The 18,271-nt window shown below is 60.9% G+C and overlaps 1 protein-coding gene across 1 annotated transcript; it reads right to left on the bottom strand.

The window, feature by feature from the left end:
• Window positions 1–11,472: 11,472 nt before the first annotated feature.
• On the bottom strand, window positions 11,473–15,387 carry LOC308194621 (maestro heat-like repeat-containing protein family member 2B). The gene is made up of 11 exons (XM_080590730.1): window positions 15,251–15,387; window positions 14,857–14,998; window positions 14,455–14,651; window positions 13,844–13,981; window positions 13,558–13,669; window positions 13,280–13,426; window positions 12,789–12,971; window positions 12,255–12,410; window positions 12,028–12,150; window positions 11,763–11,856; window positions 11,473–11,613 (listed from the first exon to the last, which is right to left on the bottom strand). Exons 1-11 carry the CDS (start codon window positions 15,370–15,372, stop codon window positions 11,501–11,503), a joined length of 1,527 nt encoding a protein of 508 aa, XP_080446856.1. The 5' UTR covers window positions 15,373–15,387; the 3' UTR covers window positions 11,473–11,500.
• Between the last annotated feature and the right edge of the window lie 2,884 nt (window positions 15,388–18,271).

Here is an 18,271-nt window from a genome sequence, read left to right as displayed (position 1 = left end):
CCTGCCCCAGCATCTCCCCCTGCCCCTGGCCAGAAAAGCTCTTGCCCCGGGGCCCCGCTACTCACCAACAGCCGAACCAGTAGGGCCTGTGGCGTGGGCTTCTTGGCTGCAAGGAGGAAAAAAGGCAGGGTGAGCCCCTGAGCACCTCTGCACCCAGCCCCTCGCACCTTCGACGCCCCGACGCGGGGCTGAGAGTACCCATGCAGCTGCAGAGCTGGCCTGGGGGCTGCCAGGGTGCAGGGAGGCATGCACCAGGCAGGCCCCTGGCCGAGCCCGGCACAGGTTGCTGGGGCACCTTCTGGTCCCACCTTGCTCCTGGACGTCAGCAGGCTTCTCGGTGTCCTCTTGCCCTTCCGTTTGCTTCTGCCTCTCGATCAGGGCTTGGAGACAACGCAACAGCGGGACCAGCATGCCGCAGTACTGGGCCGGCACCACGTACTGCAGGAGCCGTGGCCACAAGAGCTGCAGAGGAGGAGGAGGAAGTTTGGCACATCAGCATTCCCATCTCGGCTCAGAGGTGAAAAGGATGGCTTGCGCATCCCTTGGAGCCCATTAGGGTCGAGCTCCGGGGGGGCAGGCGAGGGCTGGCAAAAACACCCTGAAGGTGAAAAGTGGCTGCAGCAGCAGGGAGCAGGACCACTTACTTCGGTCATCCCTTCCACAGAGAGATCCAGAGACTCCAGGATACCTATGCACTGGGCCTGAAGGTCTCTTTCCTCTTGGACGTCTTCTACCGCCTGCAAGACAGCGTTGGGAAACCCCCCATTACTCTCAGCTCCCACCTCAGGAGGCTCTGTGGAGGATGAGGACAGCCAGGCCCCACTCAGGGGCCACGTCCCAGCCCCAAGGAAGTGCTGGGCAGCTTGGGAGCAGCGAGCGCTGCACAGGGCTGTCGGGCACACGAGGTTCTGCGGGGCCCAGGCGATGCTGCGAGTGCCACTGAGGGAGCTCTCGGCACAGCCTGGGCACGGGACCGAGCCGCGGGTGTCCCGCTCTGTCCTTACCAGTCTGTCCGAGGCCCGCCTGAACTCGACAAAGATGTGCGCCACCACATCCCATGCCAAGCAGCTCGGGATGCTGACGCTGAGCAGATCCTTGATGAAACCCAGGAGCGCTCTCCTCAACTGCCAAGGAGACAGGGTGGTTACGGTCTGCCCCGCCAGCAGCCAAAGGGAAGCCACCTTTGCCTGGGGGCAGCCCTCGCAGCCCGTGGAGAGGCAACGAGTGCACAGGAGAAGCCTTCGCTGCCAGGGGTCGGGGCTAGGCTTTGTACAGCACAACAACCTGCCCGCTCTGGGGGCTTTCTCTGCCCCACTGGTCTCGCTGTTCCTTCCTAAATGAGCTCACCTGGGTGCCGGACTCAGTGAACAAGGGCTGCACGGCCTCTACAATTAGGGGCAGCTTCTCTCTCACTGCAGGTTCTGCAAGAGACACAGAGAGGTATGCGTTCAGGCAGGGCTCAGATGGCAGAAGGGATCCCTCGAAGCTCCCAGGCTTTTCACAGACAAGCGGGACAGCACAGCAGGGCTGGGCTCTGACTGCAGGGGAAGCACTGGCGTCCCAGAAGGACTTTGTTTCTGCCGCTACTACTGCATTACAGGGCCTGAAAGCTCTGACAGCAAATAGCTTCAGCCCACTGACTGCCCCAGCCCTGGCTGGCGGCCCTGGCCTGTGGTACTGACCGTCAGAGCGGGCCACAGCTCCCAGCAGAGTCAGCGCTGTCCCGCGGGAGCCCTGGTTCTCGCTGCTCAGCTGGGACAGCAGGAACGTGACCGTCTCCTCCGGGTAGATTCGAGCTGTGGGCAAGAAACCACATTTTGCATGAATAGTCAGCAAAACCCCATGGCTGAGGTTCACAAGGAAGTTGGGAGAACACGACAGGCATCGTCCCATTCCCTCCCTTACCTTGAAGCACAATGCACTGCCTCAGTTCTTCTTTATGGCCTGCACTGTGCTGCCTGGTCTCATCCCCAAGCTGTGGGAGAAAGGTCCATTTTAGAGAAAGATCGCAGGCAGAGCAGCGATCAGAGGCTGCCTTTTGGGTCCCGGCACTCCAGAGTCCTCCTGCCAGGTGGCTGAGAGGGAAGTGCTGAAGGAACTGAGCTGCCCCTCGGGCCTGCACAAAACAGCCAGGATCAGGGTGCTCACAGCCTCGAGGCACCTCCAGGAAGGTCCTGGTGGAAGGACGCCCTGCCCTGCCCTGCCCCTCTGTGGCAATCCGGCCTGCAGGACCTGGGCCAGCAGCACAGGCACGGGCTCCCTTTACCTCGTGGTGCACAGCAGCAGCGATGGCACGGAGCTTGTCCTTGGGGGCGACAGCGTGAAGTTCCTCCAAGGTCTTCAGGAAATAATGGAGGCTCTACAAGAGAAGGGAGAGGACGAGTGGGTTAAAGCCACTGAAGCCACGTGGGAAGGAAGAAACCCAGCACGCCTGTGGCATGGGGAACCCCTAACCCCAGCTCCCAGGGAGAACCCCAGAGCTCCTGCCCAGGGCTTCCTGCTCACCTGGGTTGTTCTCTTCCTGCCCGAGCAGCCCAGGAAGCCTCACAGCTCCCCTGCTGCCCCCCTGCCTTCTCGGAGGGCTCCCCGACACCTCGTGGCACTCACACGCACACCACAGCCGCACCAGACCCCGCGCAACGCCTCACCTCTGTCACCCGGGAAGTATCTTGGACCTCCTGGTACTGCTGCAGGAGCCAGACGACCTGCTTCCACACCCGGTCCTGGTGCTGCGCATCATGGAGGACGACAGCCATCATAGCAGTCACTGCTCCGAAGATGGCCTGCTTGTCCTGCAGAGGGAAGAGACGAGATGCTCTGAGGGCTGTCTAGCACTCGGCGTCCCCCAGCACATGCCTGCCTTTGCACAGAGAGGGCTTTCCCTTTCCCTTCTGCCCCACAGAAGGGCTCTCTCCAGAGGACAGCAAGCATTCCCCTGCCAAAGGGCCCTGGGGCCCAAGCACTTGCCAGCTGGGAGCCCCCAGCCCCGGGCACGGCGTCAGCCCGCCCGCTCCCTCCCCTCACCCCTCTGCTCCCACCCAGGGGGCACGGGCAGCCCCAGCCAGGCACAGCCCCGCTGCTGCCCCAGCAGCGCTCACCTCCTCCTTCTTATGGCGGCCCAGCCAGTTTACCACAGCGTGGCAGAACAGGGAGTACACCTGCTCGCAGAGCTGCTTCTCCCCGATGCGAGGGAAGGGGCACTGCTCCCAGGCGTTGAAGTAAGCGTTGATCGCCCTCGACCACTGCTCCAGCACTGCACCAGAAGGAAGGAGCTCGTCAAAGTCTGCAACAGGCAGCGTGCCTGGCTCCCTCACCCACGCCTGCGTGGAGCAGTCCCTGGCTCACCAGGCGTCGGCTTGGGACTGCCAAGTGCTGCGCTCCCGGCATCTGAACTAAAATACGGTGCCCCTTCTCCCCTTCTGCACACCGCACCTCCTCCTCCTCCTCCTCCTCCTCCTCTTCCTCGCAGGCCTCTTCCCCTCCAGCACTTACCATTGCAGCCCCCGCCCTGCCCTTCCCAAAGTTTGCCCCCCAGCGCAGGACCACGCCGCGATCTGAGCGAGGCACCGAGGGCCTGCCCGGCCCCTTCCCCTCTACTCACCACTGCAGATGGTGCGCAGGATCCGGCTGCTCTCCACTTGTCTCAGCATGGCGTGCAGAGCAAGGAGCGTCATTTCGACGAAGGGGATGCACCGCAGGGCTGCAGAGAGAGGACAGGCAGAGGGACAGAGGGAGCCACGGTCAGCCAGAGCCAGAGCAGCACCGCGGGCAGGAGGGCTGGGGCTGCCGGGCTGGGGGACGTGTCAGAGGGACAGGGGAGGTCGCTGCGGGTTCAGTCCCCAGCAGCTTCCACCCTTGCAGCACTGGCATTGGGGTGGTGGGGCGGAAATCCCAGCTCCAGGCGAGGAGGTGCCACAACCCCACAGCCCTCCGGCCCAAAACAGCGTTCAGGGAGGGGCAGGGTCCCTGCTCCTGGCCGTCATGGACCATAACCCAGAGCACGAGGCCAAAGGGGCCATACCATAGCTGCTGGCCAGTTTGCTCAAGGTGGTGAGCACAAACTCCTGGCATGCTCCTCCCCTCATGGTCTTCAGGTGGCCCTGGAGCTCGGACATCACAAATCCAAAGTGGGAACGAGCCAGAGCCACCAGGACGTCACCAGCAGCTGCTGTCACATTGTTCATTGCACCCTGAAAAAGAGCCACAGGTGAAATGCTGCCCAGGAGAAAGGCTGAGGCACCAGGTCAGGCCCTGCTGGCCAGTGAGGACCACGGGGCTTCAGCTCATCGTTTTGCTGTCAGAGCCACTGGCGAGACGACCGCGTCTCCCCCACAGAACACCCCCGGGACAGCTGTGCCCGAGCTGGGACGCGTCCCCAGAGCCTCTGCGTTAAGCAGGAGTCGCGCGAGGCAGGAACTGGGGGACTGCACGGCCCAACTCCGGCCCTGGGAGGTGGCGCACACGTCGCCTGGCGTGGAGGAGCTCACCACGCTCTGCACAGTCTGGAGCAGGGCTGGATACGGCCTTTCCCCTAGCGGGATGCGCTCCCTGGGAGAGGGAGCAGCCACAGGGGCACTGGGGAAGTCCCCAGGCCTGAATCCCAGTGAACCATCTGTGCGCCACTCCATGTCACACCCACAGCTGGGGAGAGGCAGGCTGCTCCGTTCGCCCTTCTAGAGAACAAGCTCACCTGGGCTGCCTTCATGTCTCCAGACACCTCTGCGAGCACTCGGTTCACAACGCCGCTCTGCAGACGGGTATCATCTCCTTGCAAGACATGCTGGAGGCGGCGGTAAGTCTCCGCTCGGTCACCCTAGGGAGAGACCACGACACCACTTGCTTTGCCCTTATTCCCGGGCAGCTGCGAGCTGCTGCCCCTCACTCTAGAGTGAGAGCCCACAAGCAGCACCACCGCGTCCTGTCCCAGCTTGTGTCCAGCTACACAAAGGAGCCGAGGGAGCAGCAGCCCTGGGAACCGACCAAACACCAGGCACCAGCCTGGGACCATGGTACAGGGCCAGGACAAGGATGGATGCTTGGGCAGCTCCAGGCTGAGCTGCTGCGGGAAAGGAGGCAGCGCAGCAGCGTCAGCCCAGCGTGACCGCAGGATCAGCCTTTGGGGACCGGGCACCAGCAGCAGGACAGAGGGGCCATCAGGCAAGACCCCTCGGTGGCACCCAGGGTGGAGGGGAGCCCTCAACCCCCCACGGCACAGCGGGATGTCCGCAGCTCACCTCTCTGTCTTGCAGCTTCTTTAACAAGGAATTCACGACGGTGGCAGAGATGGCAACAGTCTCAGACCCTGTCTCTCTGCCACCGTCCTCATGACGTGTAGGTCCAGTCCTGACCCCTACACAAGCAAAGGAAGCTGGAAGGAAACAACCAAACAGTTTGCGTCAGCTTGGCTGGCTGTGGGGATTCGCACCAGGTTGGGGCAGGCATCCTCCCAGCCTGGAGAGGAATCCTCCCCAGCACCAACAGCACAGGCTGGGGTCCCCATCTCTGGTCGTGCTGGGAACTCATAGGGATGCAGCCCCCGGCCTCCCCCTGCCCCTCACCAAAAAATCTTCTCAGCCTCCCCATCACAGCAGGATCACCCCAGAATCTCTCTCCAGGTCCTCCTCCTGTGGCCGCCGAGAAGCAATGGGCCACCTGCGCTCACCGCAGCAGCTATGAGGCACCCAGCCATTGTGACCTCCCTGAGGGCTGCCATGGATACGGGGACACATCACAGGGCAGGGCCGGAGGTGGCAGCACCCCCATGGCCCAAACCCACAGCATATCCCCACTCTCCATCGCTCCAGTTCACTCCAGTCCTTGCGTGGTTTTCAGCAACGGCCTTCCGTGCGCTTCTCTGCCCAGCCCCGGTCCCATCTGGTTCCACTCTCCAGGGGCCCCAGGTCCCTGGAGAAGGGAGAGGACGAGTGGGTTAAAGCCACTGAAGCCACGTGGGAAGGAAGAAACCCAGCACGCCTGTGGCATGGGGAACCCCTAACCCCAGCTCCCAGGGAGAACCCAAAGCTCCTGCCCAGGGCTTCCTGCTCACCTGGGTTGTTCTCTTCATGCCCGAGCAGCCCAGGAAGCCTCACAGCTCCCCTGCTGCCCCCCTGCCTTCTCGGAGGGCTCCCTGACACCTCGTGGCACTCACACGCACACCACAGCCGCACCAGACCCCGCGCAACGCCTCACCTCTGTCACCCGGGATGACACCAGGCACACGACCCATGGCTGGTCCACCAGCATCTCCTCCACCGACTCCGTCAGGAACTGGGGGGGAACACGACAGGAGGCAAATGTTGTCTCGCCCTTTGCCCGGGCCTTTCACGTTCACGTGCCCCAGGAGCTGTCGGGGCACAACTGCCCACAGCCTCACCCCCAGGGATGCTGTACCTTAAGCAGATAGCACTGCCACTCTTCAGAGTCCAGGGAGCCCTCTGTTTTTTCTGGAAAGCAAGAGGAAGCAAAATGCCTCGCTGTCACTTAAGCCAGCACCGGAGAAGAGTTCAGTGCTCTCCTTCCCTGGGAGCCAAAAACCCCAGAAGTCCCGGGCTTGAAAGGGCCTAAAATTGCCTGCACCAAAGCTCTTGCCAGGCTGCAGACCCGGGCTGGATCCCAGGGACATTGGCCAGAGCCACCGACTCAAGCCGGGGAAGGAAAGACTGACTGGGGCCGATCGCCGCTGCCCGACTGTGATCCCCGCACTACTCGAGCACCGTGCCCCAGCGTGCACAGCCGCACACATTTTCTCCTGACAGACCCAACACTTGCAGCCCATTTAGGGCCTCCTCCCAGGCTACTGCGCTGCCCAGCGTGGGACCGAGCTGCCCAGAACGGCTGCTGCAGACCTGCCCCAGGCACTCGGCCTTCCAGAGCCAGGGGCGCTGGTCCCACCCCTGTCCCAAGCACCGTCCCAGCAGGGGCAGGGGGACACTGCCCAGACCTGCCCTCCACGGGGCACATCGATGGCCCCCTGCAGTACAAGCACAAAAAAGCAATTTCTGCTGTTGGAGACTCCATGGGCTTGGTTTGCAGATGTGTCTGAGGGAAAAAAATATATATATATATATATATATATATAAGAAAAGGAGGCAATTGGCATCTCCTGGACTTGCTTCACTAGATTACCAGGGGTGGTGGGAGGTGCACCACTAGACCTTCTGTTCACAAACAGAGAAGGACTGGTGGGAGATGTGGTGGTTGGGAGCTGTCTTGGGCAGAGTGACCACGAAACGGTAGAGTTCTCTATCCTTGGCGATGTCAGGAGTGGGATCAGTAAAACTGCTATCTTGGACTGTCGGAGGGCAGACTTTGAGCTGTTCAGGACACTGGTTGGCAGAGTCCCTTGGGAGGCAGTCCTGAAGGGCAGAGGAGTCCAGGAAGGCTGGGCACTCTTCAAGAAGGAAATCTTAAAGGCTCAGGAGCAGACCGTCCCCACGTGCCCAAAGACGAGCCAGCATGGAAGAAGACCGGCCTAGCTGAACAGAGAGCTCAGGAAGAAAAAGAGGGTTTATGGCCTTTGGAAAAGAGGGTGGGCCACTCAGGAGGATGATAAGGCTGTTGCGAGGCTGTGCATGGGCAAAATTAGAAAGGCCAAAGCTCATCTGGATCTCAATCTGGCTACTGTTTTTATAAATACGTGAACACAAAAAGGAGGACTAAGGAGAATCTCCATCCTCTACTGGATGCGGGGGGAAACCTAGTGACAAGAGACGAGGAGAAGGCTGAGGTGCTTAATGCCTTCTTTGCCTCAGTCTTTAGCGGCAAGGCCAGTTGTTCTCTTGGGTACCCAGCCCCCTGAGCCGGTGGAAGGGGATGGGGAGCAGAATGTGGCCCTCATAATCCACGAGGAAATGGTTGGCGACCTGCTACAGCACTTAGATGTATGGAAGTCAACGGGGCCAGAGAGGATCCACCCGAGGGTGCTGAGAGAACTAAGTGGTGGAAGTTCTGACCAAGCTGCTTTCCATCACTTATCAGCAGTCCTGGCTATCAGGGGAGGTCCCAGTCGACTGGCGGCTAGCAAATGTGATACCTATTTAGAAGAGGGGCCGGAGGGTGGACCTGGGAAACTATAGGCCTGTCAGTCTGACTTCGGTGCCAGGGAAGCTCATGGAGCAGATTATCTTGAGTGTTATCACGCGGCACTTGCAGGGCAACGAGGCGATCAGGCCCAGTCAGCATGGGTTTATGAAAGGCAGGTCCTGCTTGACGAACCTGATCTCCTTCTATGAAGAAGTGACGCGCTTAGTGGACGAGGGAAAGGCTGTGGAAGTGGTCTACCTTGACTTCAGTAAGGCTTTTGACACCATTTCCCACAGTATTCTCCTCAAGAAACTGGCTGCTCATGGCTTGGACTGGCATACGCTTTGTTGGGTTAAAAACTGGCTGGATTGCTGGACCCAAAGAGTCGTGCTGAATGCAGTTAAATCCAGTTGGACGCCAGTCACTAGTGGAGTCCCCCAGGGCTGAGTACTAGGGCCAGTTCCCTTCAATATCTTTATCAATGATCTGGATGAGGGGATTGAGTGCACCCTCAGTAAGTTTGCAGGCGACACCAAGTTGGGTGCATGTGTTGATCTGCTCGAGGGTAGGAAGGCTCTGCAGGAGGATCTGAATAGGCTGAACCGATGGGCTGAGGCCAACCGTATGAAGTTCAACAAGGCCAAGTGCTGGGTCCTGCATTTGGGGCACAACAACCCCAAGCAGTGCTACAGGCTGGGAGATGAGAGCCTGGAACTGCCTGGCAGGGAAGGACCTGGCAGTATTGGTTGATAGTTGGTTGGATATAAGCCAGCAGTGTGCTCAGGTGGCCAAGAAGGCCAACAGCATCCTGGCTTGTATCAGAAACGGCGCGGCCAGCAGGACTAGGGAAGTGATTGTCCCCCTGTACTCGGCTTGGTGAGGCCACACCTGGAGTGCTGTGTTCAGGTTTGGGCCCCTCACTACAAGACGGACATCGAGGTGCTCGAGCGTGTCCAGAGAAGGGCAATGAAGCTGGTGAGGGGTGTGGAGAACAAGTCTTACGAGGAGCGGCTGAGGGAGCCGGAGTTGTTTAGCCTGGAGAAGAGGAGGCTCAAGGGCGACCTTATCGCTCTCTACAGATACCTTAAAGGAGGCTGTAGCGAGGTGGGGATTGCTCTGTTCTCCCACATGCCCAGTGACAGGACGAGGGGGAATGGGCTAAAGTTGCGCCAGGGGTGGTTTGGGTTGGATAGTAGGAAAAACTTCTTTACTGAAAGGGTTGGTAGGCATTGGAATGGGCTGCCCAGGGAAGTGGTTGAGTCACCATCCCTGGAGGTCTTTAAAAGACGTTTAGATGTGGAGCTTAGTGATATGGTTTAGTGGAGGACTGGTTCGTGTTAGGTCAGAGGTTGGACTAGGTGATCTTGGAGGTCTCTTCCAACCTAGATGATTCTGTGACTGTGTGATTAAATTTTGCTTGCTTTGACAAGCCAACGGAACTAACTGCTGAGCCACCTGTGCTATCTATCACTGGGCTGGCAGCACTCAGACCACGGGGAACCTCAACTTTGGGTGTCAGACTCGTTTCTTCTGGTGAAGAATGGCAAAGCTGAGGCAGAAACGGCCATCTAACAGCCCTAACGACCACATAACGACTGTAACGGCCACCTAACAGCCATGGAACGGTCTCCTCAGCAAGGGCGCTGAGGGGCTGCCTCACGCCCGCCAGGCGGCGCTGTGGTAACGGCAGCCGCGCGGCGAGGCCCGGCCCCTGTGCCCGGTTCCCGGCCCCAATTCCCGGCCCCTGTTCCCGGTTCCCGGCCCCTGTTCCCGGTTCCCAGCCCCTGTTCCCGGTTCCCGGCCCCAATTCCCGGCCCCTGTTCCCGGTACCCGGCCCCTGTTCCCGGTTCCCGGCCCCAATTCCCGGCCCCTGTTCCTGGTTCCCAGCCCCTGTTCCCGGTTCCCGGCCCCAATTTCCGGCCCCTGTTCCCGGTTCCCGGCCCCTGTTCCCGGTTCCCAGCCCCTGTTCCCGGCCCCTGTTCCCGGTTCCCGGCCCCTGTTCCCGGTTCCCGGCCCCCTCCAGTCGCGTTGGAGCCAGCCCGGGCGTAGGCAGGGCTGTAAATGCGTCTCTGTCACGACGGTCGGTCTTCATCTTCGTGCTGTGCTCACATGTTGTGTGAACGCTGACCGGCTGTGTTGTGCGTGTAATTACCTGTCTGCAGGTAATTACAGCCGGTGCTTGTCCCAAAAGCCTGGGCAACTCGATCGCTGTTCTAACTGAAATGTTAATGCCAGACGCCCTATAGTTGTGCACTGTATACATAGTAACTAATACAGTCTGGCCTGGCTGAGGGCTTGGCCCCAAAGCAGCCGGTGGGTTCAGTTTCTGAGCCTGAGTACACTGGCTCTGGGCTCGATTCCGAGATCCCAAAACGTGCTGCTTACTCTCCATTTCTGAGCCCCCAGGCTGGACAGATGAGCCTGGCTGGGCCCACAAAACACAGCAGGTGGTCTCCCTTTTCAAGCCGCCCATAGCTGCCCAACGAGCCTCCTATAAAGGCTGGAAACCACAGGACTGCCTGCATTGCTGAGCCTGAAAACCAGCCAAACACGGCTCATTTTGAGCCCCCCAAAGACAGATGATGACTCCATCTTCACATAGGGCCCCAAAGCTAGTGCACAAAGACTGGCGTTGAGCCCCAACGTGCAACATTTCACCTCTGTTTTCGTGCCCCAGCCCAGTTTCCCCAGCTGTGATCCCAGCCGCCATCAGCAGCCCCCCCGTTTTGCTTTCTTTCTGCCCCAGGCCGTGTTTGTGTAGTCCGTAGGTTCGTGCCCGCGCCAACAAGCACACAGAGTCAGAATCCACATGAAGGTCGTTTAATTAAATAATTAATTATATAACTCTGCAGAGTCGGGTGCTTGGCGATCTTTCTCAAAGCAAGCACACCTCTGACTCGAATCACCGTAATTTATACACAGCAAACTTGTGAAAACTCTCTCTTTGGTTACTTTTGATTGGCTGTCATAGCTCACCTAACTTATCTCTACTGAGTGTGCTCATTACAAAGGAACAGTGGTGGAGGGGAGGACACCAAATCCCACATCAGCATACATTAGCATTTTGATGGGCGTGATTTTTAATATGTTAATGACCCTTAATGAGCAAAAGGTAACTATAGTTGGAAAACCAGTCTGGAGCTGGTTTTCTCCTTCTTCTTTTTAACCTTTTATCCCTTATCTTCCTTGCTTCTGCTAGCTCAAGGCTACCTGTCTCTTTCCTTCAGCTAAAAGACTACATAAGCTGCAGGCCTCCCAATTTTCTTCAAGGTTTTCTTGTTTTTTCCCAGCTTTGGGACTACATTTGGACATGGATGGGGGGATCGGAGCACTGGTGCTTTGGCCCTGACCCTCCCCATCCCACCAGTGCTGAGAGGTTTGCAGGCAGCGCTGCCTGGCCCCAGCTCCCACCAATGCCACCCTGGGAAGGACCCAGTCCACAGCCGCTGTGCTCTCTGGATTTTTATTCTGTGGGTGCTCAGGCCTCTGCAAGCTCGGGGACGTCTTCTGTGTGCCTCGAGAGATCTTCTGCATGCTCTGGGATGTCTTCAGCATGCTTTGGGCTGCCTTCTTTGTGCTCCGGGCTGGCTTCTGTAGCGTGGGGAAGAAGAGGCAGTGTCAAGATACGGCCCCTGGCCGTGCCCTCCTGGGCACCGTAGGGAAGGCGGCTGGGGCAGCGCTTGGCGGCCCCTGGGCCGCCCCGGTGGGAGCGGAGCAGAGAGCTCCGTCCCGGCTCTCACCAAGGACGTGGAGAGTGGCATCTGTGGACCGCTTCTTCAGTGGTGGCTTCTGCTGGCGCTTGAGTGTCTTCAGCAGCTCGGGAGCATGTGTCTCCTGGGGGAGAGCAGGGAGGTGTGAATTCTGCTTGGGCCGGAGAGGCCTCGCTGCCGAGCCCTCAGACTCCCGGGGAGCATGCGGCGGGACGGACGGACGCGTCACGCCATGCTCCCCGCTCGGTGCCGGGCCCCGTGGCCCCAGCGTCGCCCCGGGACAGGGCTCACTCACCAGGTAAGAGCAGACCTCGCTCTGCAGCTGTGCTCCACTGCGCCCGATGGCATTCTTGACGACTACCTGCAGCCCCTTTGGCTCGACGAAAGGAGCGCAGACATAGAGGGCTGTCCTGCAAACCTGGAAAAGAGCATTGTGCTCGGTCGTTCCTTCTCCCTTGCCAGGGAGGCAGCTCCTCAGGGAGCCTTTCTGTGGGTTGGCAAATAAGCTCAGGGGGTTCTTACGCTGGATACTGCACAGCTGGGGTCCTGGAGGTGCAGGAAGAGGCTTCCCAATATCTGCTCCACTTCTCCGCTGAAGAACGTGGTGAGATTGTCCTTGGCGCCAGCAGCCAGGGCCGTGTAGAGACTGAAGGCCGCAAAACGAAGGTCCTCTTGCTCCTGCAACCCAGAAAGCCATCTGTGAGCTGGGTCACGAATGCATCGTCTCCCAGCCTCTCTGCAACAACGAAGCATCAGGGACTGACAACTGAGGGCGAGCGAGCACAGCGCTGTTGGCAGTGGCCCTTTGGAAACCAGCTCCAGAACGAGGTCACCTCATCCCGGCCCCTTCCCTGCCATGTGGAAGGTCCCTTCCTCGTCCCACCCCTAAGAAATGGCACCTGAGTGCCGGGGCGCTCGGTGCGTCCCACCCGCAGGAGAGAGAGAGAGAGGGGCCACGGCAGCTGGTTGCCTGGAGGAGCACCTCCACGCAGCACGGGCAGGCCCCTGCCCACCCCACGCCCCTCGGACAAGTGGGAGAAAAGTAGGTTCACTCACGGCATCAAGGAACTTCCTGGTGGAGCGGGCGATGCGTCTGAAGGCCCCGCCCAAGCCCTTCGCCGTCTGCTTTGCAAGTATTTCTGCCAGGGCCAACATGCTCTCCGCAGCCACCTCTGGATGGTCCACGTTCCTCATTTCACGCTCCAGTGCTGCCACGATGCTCCTCTTGTGCTTTTGAACCTGCAACGCCAAAGATGCGCACAAGCTGCTCGCGGCTCCTGCCTGCAATGCCCACCCTTTCTCCCCACGTCTGTTCGGCAAGGGGGTGCGGCTGCGGCACAACCCCGTGACAAACGGCACTCGCACGGTTCCCCGCTGCCACCGTACTGAGCTTGGAGAGCAGCCTGGCCGTTGGGAAGCCCCCATCTGCCCGTGCTGCTCTGCCCCAGGCTCCCGAACTGCCCCGCGGCTCTGCTTGGCTCTCACTCAGCCTCTGCCCGGCTCTCTGCTGGGGGGCTGCAGCCAGAGCAGAGGAAAGTGCGCCTCACCTTCTTGGGCAAGCCACTGACAGCACTGCCCAGGCCTCTCGCTGCCATGTGCTGCACAGCACAGCTCGGATGCTGCAGCTTCTCCAGGAAGAGCCGTACCAGGGGCTTCAGGAGATCCTTCCCCTCAGCTGGCGGGTCCTTCATCAGCTACAAGACAGCCAAAGGTCTGTTAGTGCTGGCATGGGACCTCGGCTGGTCTCTTCCATAAAGAGACACCCCAAGCAGCAGTTTCTTCCGAAAAGCCCTCTGAGCCCGCCCCGCCCCACGCGCCGCCTCACCTCAGCGAAGAAAGCCAGCGCCGTGACCTGCAGGTTTGGCAAGGGGGAGTGCAGCCACGGCAGGAAGGTCTGTATGAGCGCACGCGAGACGAGCCGGGCACGGAGCAGCACACTGCACACAGAGCACAAGCAGGTGACGTGGTCAGGTGGGAAGGCCACGGGCCGCGGCCCGAAACGTCCCCTGCTGCGACGCAGGCGCTGCCCTGCCTCCCAGGAGAGCTCCCCAGGCACACGGGAAGGGTCCTGCGGCTGCTTCCCGGGGCACAGCCACCCGCTGGGCTCTCACCTGGTCAGCAGCTGCACGCTGTTGCAGTGCCACTGAGGCAAGTCCAGGGATGGCCACACTCCGTGACTGAAGAGCACCTGCTGCCACCTCTCGTCCAGGCATCTTCTCAGCACTTGCTCCAGAGCATCACAGTAGAGTCTGGCGAAAGAAAACCCACAGAAATCTCACATCGTGGCACCGGAGGGGAAGTTTTGTCTTGGCTCTGCCGAAACGCCCCGGTCCCAGCGCCCCGAGCTGCCCCACGCCTGGGGTCTCCCCTGTCCCGAGAGCTGCCAGCCCTGCGCAGGGTTTGACGCCCGGTCTCTCCTGGATCGGTCCAGAGAGAGGAAGGACACGCTGTAATCGGGGACGCAGAGGAGACAGGCCGAGAGCAGCCGTCGGTCCCGTCCCGTCTGGGAACATCCCCTGGGGACATCCTGGGAACGATCCTGTCTGGGATCCTTCTCCAGCAGAGGACAGAAGTCAAACGAGCCCCGGCGAACCGTTTCCACACCTGGGAAACAGGGCAGGCTTGGGAAACAGGGCAGCCCTTTGGCTCCCTCAGCACCACGAACAAACGTGCCTGGCTGGGGAACTGAAGCCCCCCGTTCCCCGCCCCTGCTGCTCCTTACCCGCACAACTGCTCCTCTTGTCCCATGTCCTTGAAGAGGAGGAGTCCTCTTGGAGGACTCAGAGGGGGAAACAGCAACTCTACCCCCAGTTCGTTGCTGACCCACTGCAGGAGGACTGGAAGGAGGTGAGGAAGCAGGTCCCGGACTGCCTCCGCGGTCAGCAGAGCAGACACCACCTCAGAGATCGCACAGAGGAGCTGCAGGGAAATGTGACCCACAAGAACCTGTTAAACACCGCCTTTCCCACCAGCCCGCTGGTGCCCCTGTCCCCCTGGGGGACTCTTCCTGCCGGCAGGTCTCACACCTGGGACAGCCTCGGATGACCCCCAACTCCCTCACCCTGATGAGCTAAGTTAGAAAGCAGGTGGGAAGCTGCAGAAATGCTTCTGCCGACGAACATACCTTGAGACGATGCAGCTCTTGATCAGCATCGTTGCACAAAGGTCTGCTTTTAGGTGCCTTGTCCAGCCTCTCTGCTAAGTGCCTCAGGACCTGAGGCCCGAGGTCGCTGCTGCCCAGGCTCCTCCAGAGCTGCACCATGTCTCTGCAAGCAACCAGACGTTCACCCGTGAGCCCCGTCCTCTGGCAGCCCTGGTGCCCTCCCCAGAGGCCAAACGCTCTCCTCGCCAGCAGCGGGCATACGATGCCTGCTTCCCCAGAGGCACGAGCGCACGATCTCGCAGAGCCCAGGCTTCTGGGGGAGGAATGGGACCTGCTGCTTCCCTGGATCTGCCTACCGCAGGCAAGCCTGGGGTTGCTGTTTGGCCACAGCGGGGCAAGGGGGGAGCGCACATACCTCTCTGAGGGCAGTTCTGTCTGGAGGAGGCTGTCCACCACAGGCTGGGGGTGGAAGCCGGCCAGGAGACGGGCTGCCTGGAAGAGCAGGTCCCTGAGGGTGCCCTGCTGCATAGTGTACATGGCCTTCCACAGGATGTTCACGACTTCAGGCACCTGCAAGGCAAGGGGCGAGATGGCACACCTCAGCGTATCCTTTGCCTGTGCAGGACCCCAGCACGGTCACTCGGCGCCTGAGCAACGCCTGCCGCCTTGGCACGCTGACAAGCCCTCGTCCCTGAGCCCTGCCTCACGGCTGGGGGCGCGTGTGCTCTCGGCGCTGACGCACACCAACGTGCACACGCGCACACCCCCCTCCGTCGCTGCGTGTGCCTGGGGCCGGCGGTGGCAGCAGCTGAGCGATTTGAGCACACCGAAGGCCTGGGCACGTTTTATGCCCAACAGCCTGGATAATCGCCGGCGCACGGCTGCAGCGATGGGAGATCGCAACCCAGCAGGCTCTGACACCTTGCAGGCAGTGGGGAGGAACGGGAAGGTTGGTGTGTCCCAGCGGTAACTGCCTCGCCCGGGGCAAGGACCTGCGCCGACGGGAGACTTGAGAGTGCAGTGCCTGAGTCCTCGTCAGAGGACCGCACAGAGCAGAACGTGTCAGGCAGCAGCGGTCCCCTCAGCTTCACGCTCGGGCTGCATTTCTTCAGCCCACACGAGGTGCAGCACAACAGCCAACAGAGAGAAGTCAAGGCCGAGGGGAACAAGGGTCTCCCTTACCTCTGGACGTATTTCCTTTCCGCACGCTTCCAGGAATCCGATCATCCAGTCGCCAGCTGCCTGTGCACGCTCCTCGTTAGCGCATTCGAAGGTCTTCATGATGGCGTCCATGAAGCTCCTGGCCTGTCCCTGGGGGAAGTACTGGCAAACCCCCTGGAGAGACAGGAGAGACACTGTCACAGCTCTGCTCCGGCTCTTTAGAACAGAAAGGAAACTCCAGGGGCCTCTGAGCTCAGCAGCTCGCTGGTCACTGAGAGGGCACTCAGGGCACACTCCTCTGTGCATACGCTGCTTTTTTGTACTTCCTGCAGCGGAGGGGTTTAGAACCATCTCCTCTCGTCTTGTTTCCCTGCGTGCGAAATGCACCTCCTGACAAATGCACTGGGGCCCCCACCTCACTCTCTGGAGCCAGTTACCTTCGCTATTTTGGCAGGGTCCTCACACAGAGACCCGTCCTCCGTGCTCTTCAGCCTCTCACACAGCTCCTTGCAGTCAGGCACTTGGAGCACCGCTCTCCTGGTCTTCGTCATGCCACATGCTGTGAGAGAAGGGAGTCCTGGTTAGGGGAACTGAATCTCTGGCACCAGACGTGGATAGAGGAGGCTGGGGAGCAAAGGCCAGGGCCCTCCCAACCCTCCCGTGGCAGGATGCCACCAGCCCGGCTCCGTGGCTGACACATCCCGGGCCGCACAGAGCCCTCCTTCCCCTGGAGCTGTTTTGGGGCTGTGGGGTCCCAGCAGCCGCAGGCCTCTGCTCCCAGCTGCTGCGTCCCCAGGTCCTGCACCGGGCACCAGCGTCTCCGGGAGGGAGCAAACCTCCCCGCAAATTCCTCAGCGCAGACGCTGCTCACTGAGGAGGGGGCAGGAGCTCGCTTCCAACCGATTTCTTAGTGGGAACGGTGATTGTGCAGGGCCACAGAGCGCCCCGTCCACTCCCCTCATTCGTCGCGACAGTGTTTCTTGACTGGCTGGGAAGGGACGTAAACAAAAGCCCTCGCTGGGCAGGGAAGGAAGAGAAGATGGGGCTGATGGGGGCCAGGAAGAACCCGCTTTCCTCACCTTGGATCCGGAGGAGGCAGCTGAGGCAGGCCCCTGCCCTCTGCCGGGACGTGGCCTGGGAGTCGCTCAGCAGAGGCCCCAGCACGCCGACCAAGGAGCCGAACTGCGAGCAGGTGCGTTCCCTCTGCGGGGGCGAGAGGCAGGAGGAAGCTCGCAGGCAGCCCAGTGCCTGCTCGCCTCCCCAGGCCATGGCCAGGCGTCGGGGCCGTGGCCAGCAAGGAGAGGGGACGGGGCACGCGGGGCTCCCTACTCACCGAACACTTGAAGAGCTCTTCGTAAGTGCCCAGCAGCTGGGCGCAGACCTGCAGGGCCCTCTCTCGCTCCCATGCTTTCGTTGACGTGAGGTGGCGCAGCAAGATCTGGGGTGGAGCACATGCGTCTCGTGACGGGTGTCCTTCTCTCCCCAGCACCCCTCTCTGCCTCCCTCCTCTTCTGGCCCCTTCCCGCAGGGCCTGCCCTGCGGCTCCGCGTGGCCCCAGCCCCGCCGAGCACCGGCACTGCCACCCCCCTGCCCCGCTCGCTCCACGCACCCCTGCCCTCACCCAGGAGCCGTTTCCCCACCGGCATCTCCCTGTGCCAGCCTGGCACTTGGGAGCCTGGCTCTTGGCTTTGCCTCCCGCAGGGCCCGTTCCTTTGCCTGCCCTGGCACTGCGGCAGGGAACGGATCCTCCTCTGGGCATCCCCTAAGGCCCCAACTCTGCCCCACTGCCTCATGGATACTCACAGAGACCACGTCCGCGAAGGCGCTGGAGGTCCCTTCTGCTTTGAGAAGGGCTGACACAAGCTGGCCCAGAGCTTCCTCACACGATGCCTGCAGAGACTGAAAACGGGAAAGGAGGAGTGAGGCTGAGCACCGCGGCAGCTGCCAGGGCACAGGGAGCGCTGAGGTGTGCAGGGAAGGGCTGGCAGGTACCTGCAGCTCTGTCTCCTCAGGAGGGCACGACAGGACTCTCCAGCAGCACACAGCCACCTGGGAGCACCTGTTCTCCCAGTCCATGCAAGGCTTCAGCGTGCTGGATGGAGAAAAGAAGGAGAGAACAGTGAGGGGGTTTACCAGCAATCTCCAGAGTGGCCCAAACGCCGACTGGGTTTGAGCCCCAGACCCGGCCCCCCCAGCCCGTGCTGGTGAGCTCCAGCTCCGGCAGTTCCTGGCAGCTCCCTGGCAGCGGCCAAGCACTCACCCCCAGGGGCAAGGA

The sequence above is a fragment of the Anser brachyrhynchus genome (assembly GCF_964034855.1).
Source record: "Anser brachyrhynchus genome assembly, chromosome: 4".
NCBI lineage: Eukaryota > Metazoa > Chordata > Aves > Anseriformes > Anatidae > Anser > Anser brachyrhynchus.
The sequence above is the reverse complement of the archived record's forward strand: the minus strand, read 5'-3'. Positions and strand labels throughout refer to the sequence as shown.

Coding starts and splice junctions, on each gene's coding strand:
- LOC308194621 (XM_080590730.1), bottom strand. CDS start 15,372: ATGTACACTATGCAGCAGGGCACCCTCAGGGACCTGCTCTTCCAGGCA. Junction 14,999..15,250: donor ACAGAACTGCCCTCAGAGAG/GTATGTGCGCTC, acceptor GGTTGCTTGCAG/AGACATGGTGCAGCTCTGGA. Junction 14,652..14,856: donor AAGAGCTGCATCGTCTCAAG/GTATGTTCGTCG, acceptor ATTTCCCTGCAG/CTCCTCTGTGCGATCTCTGA.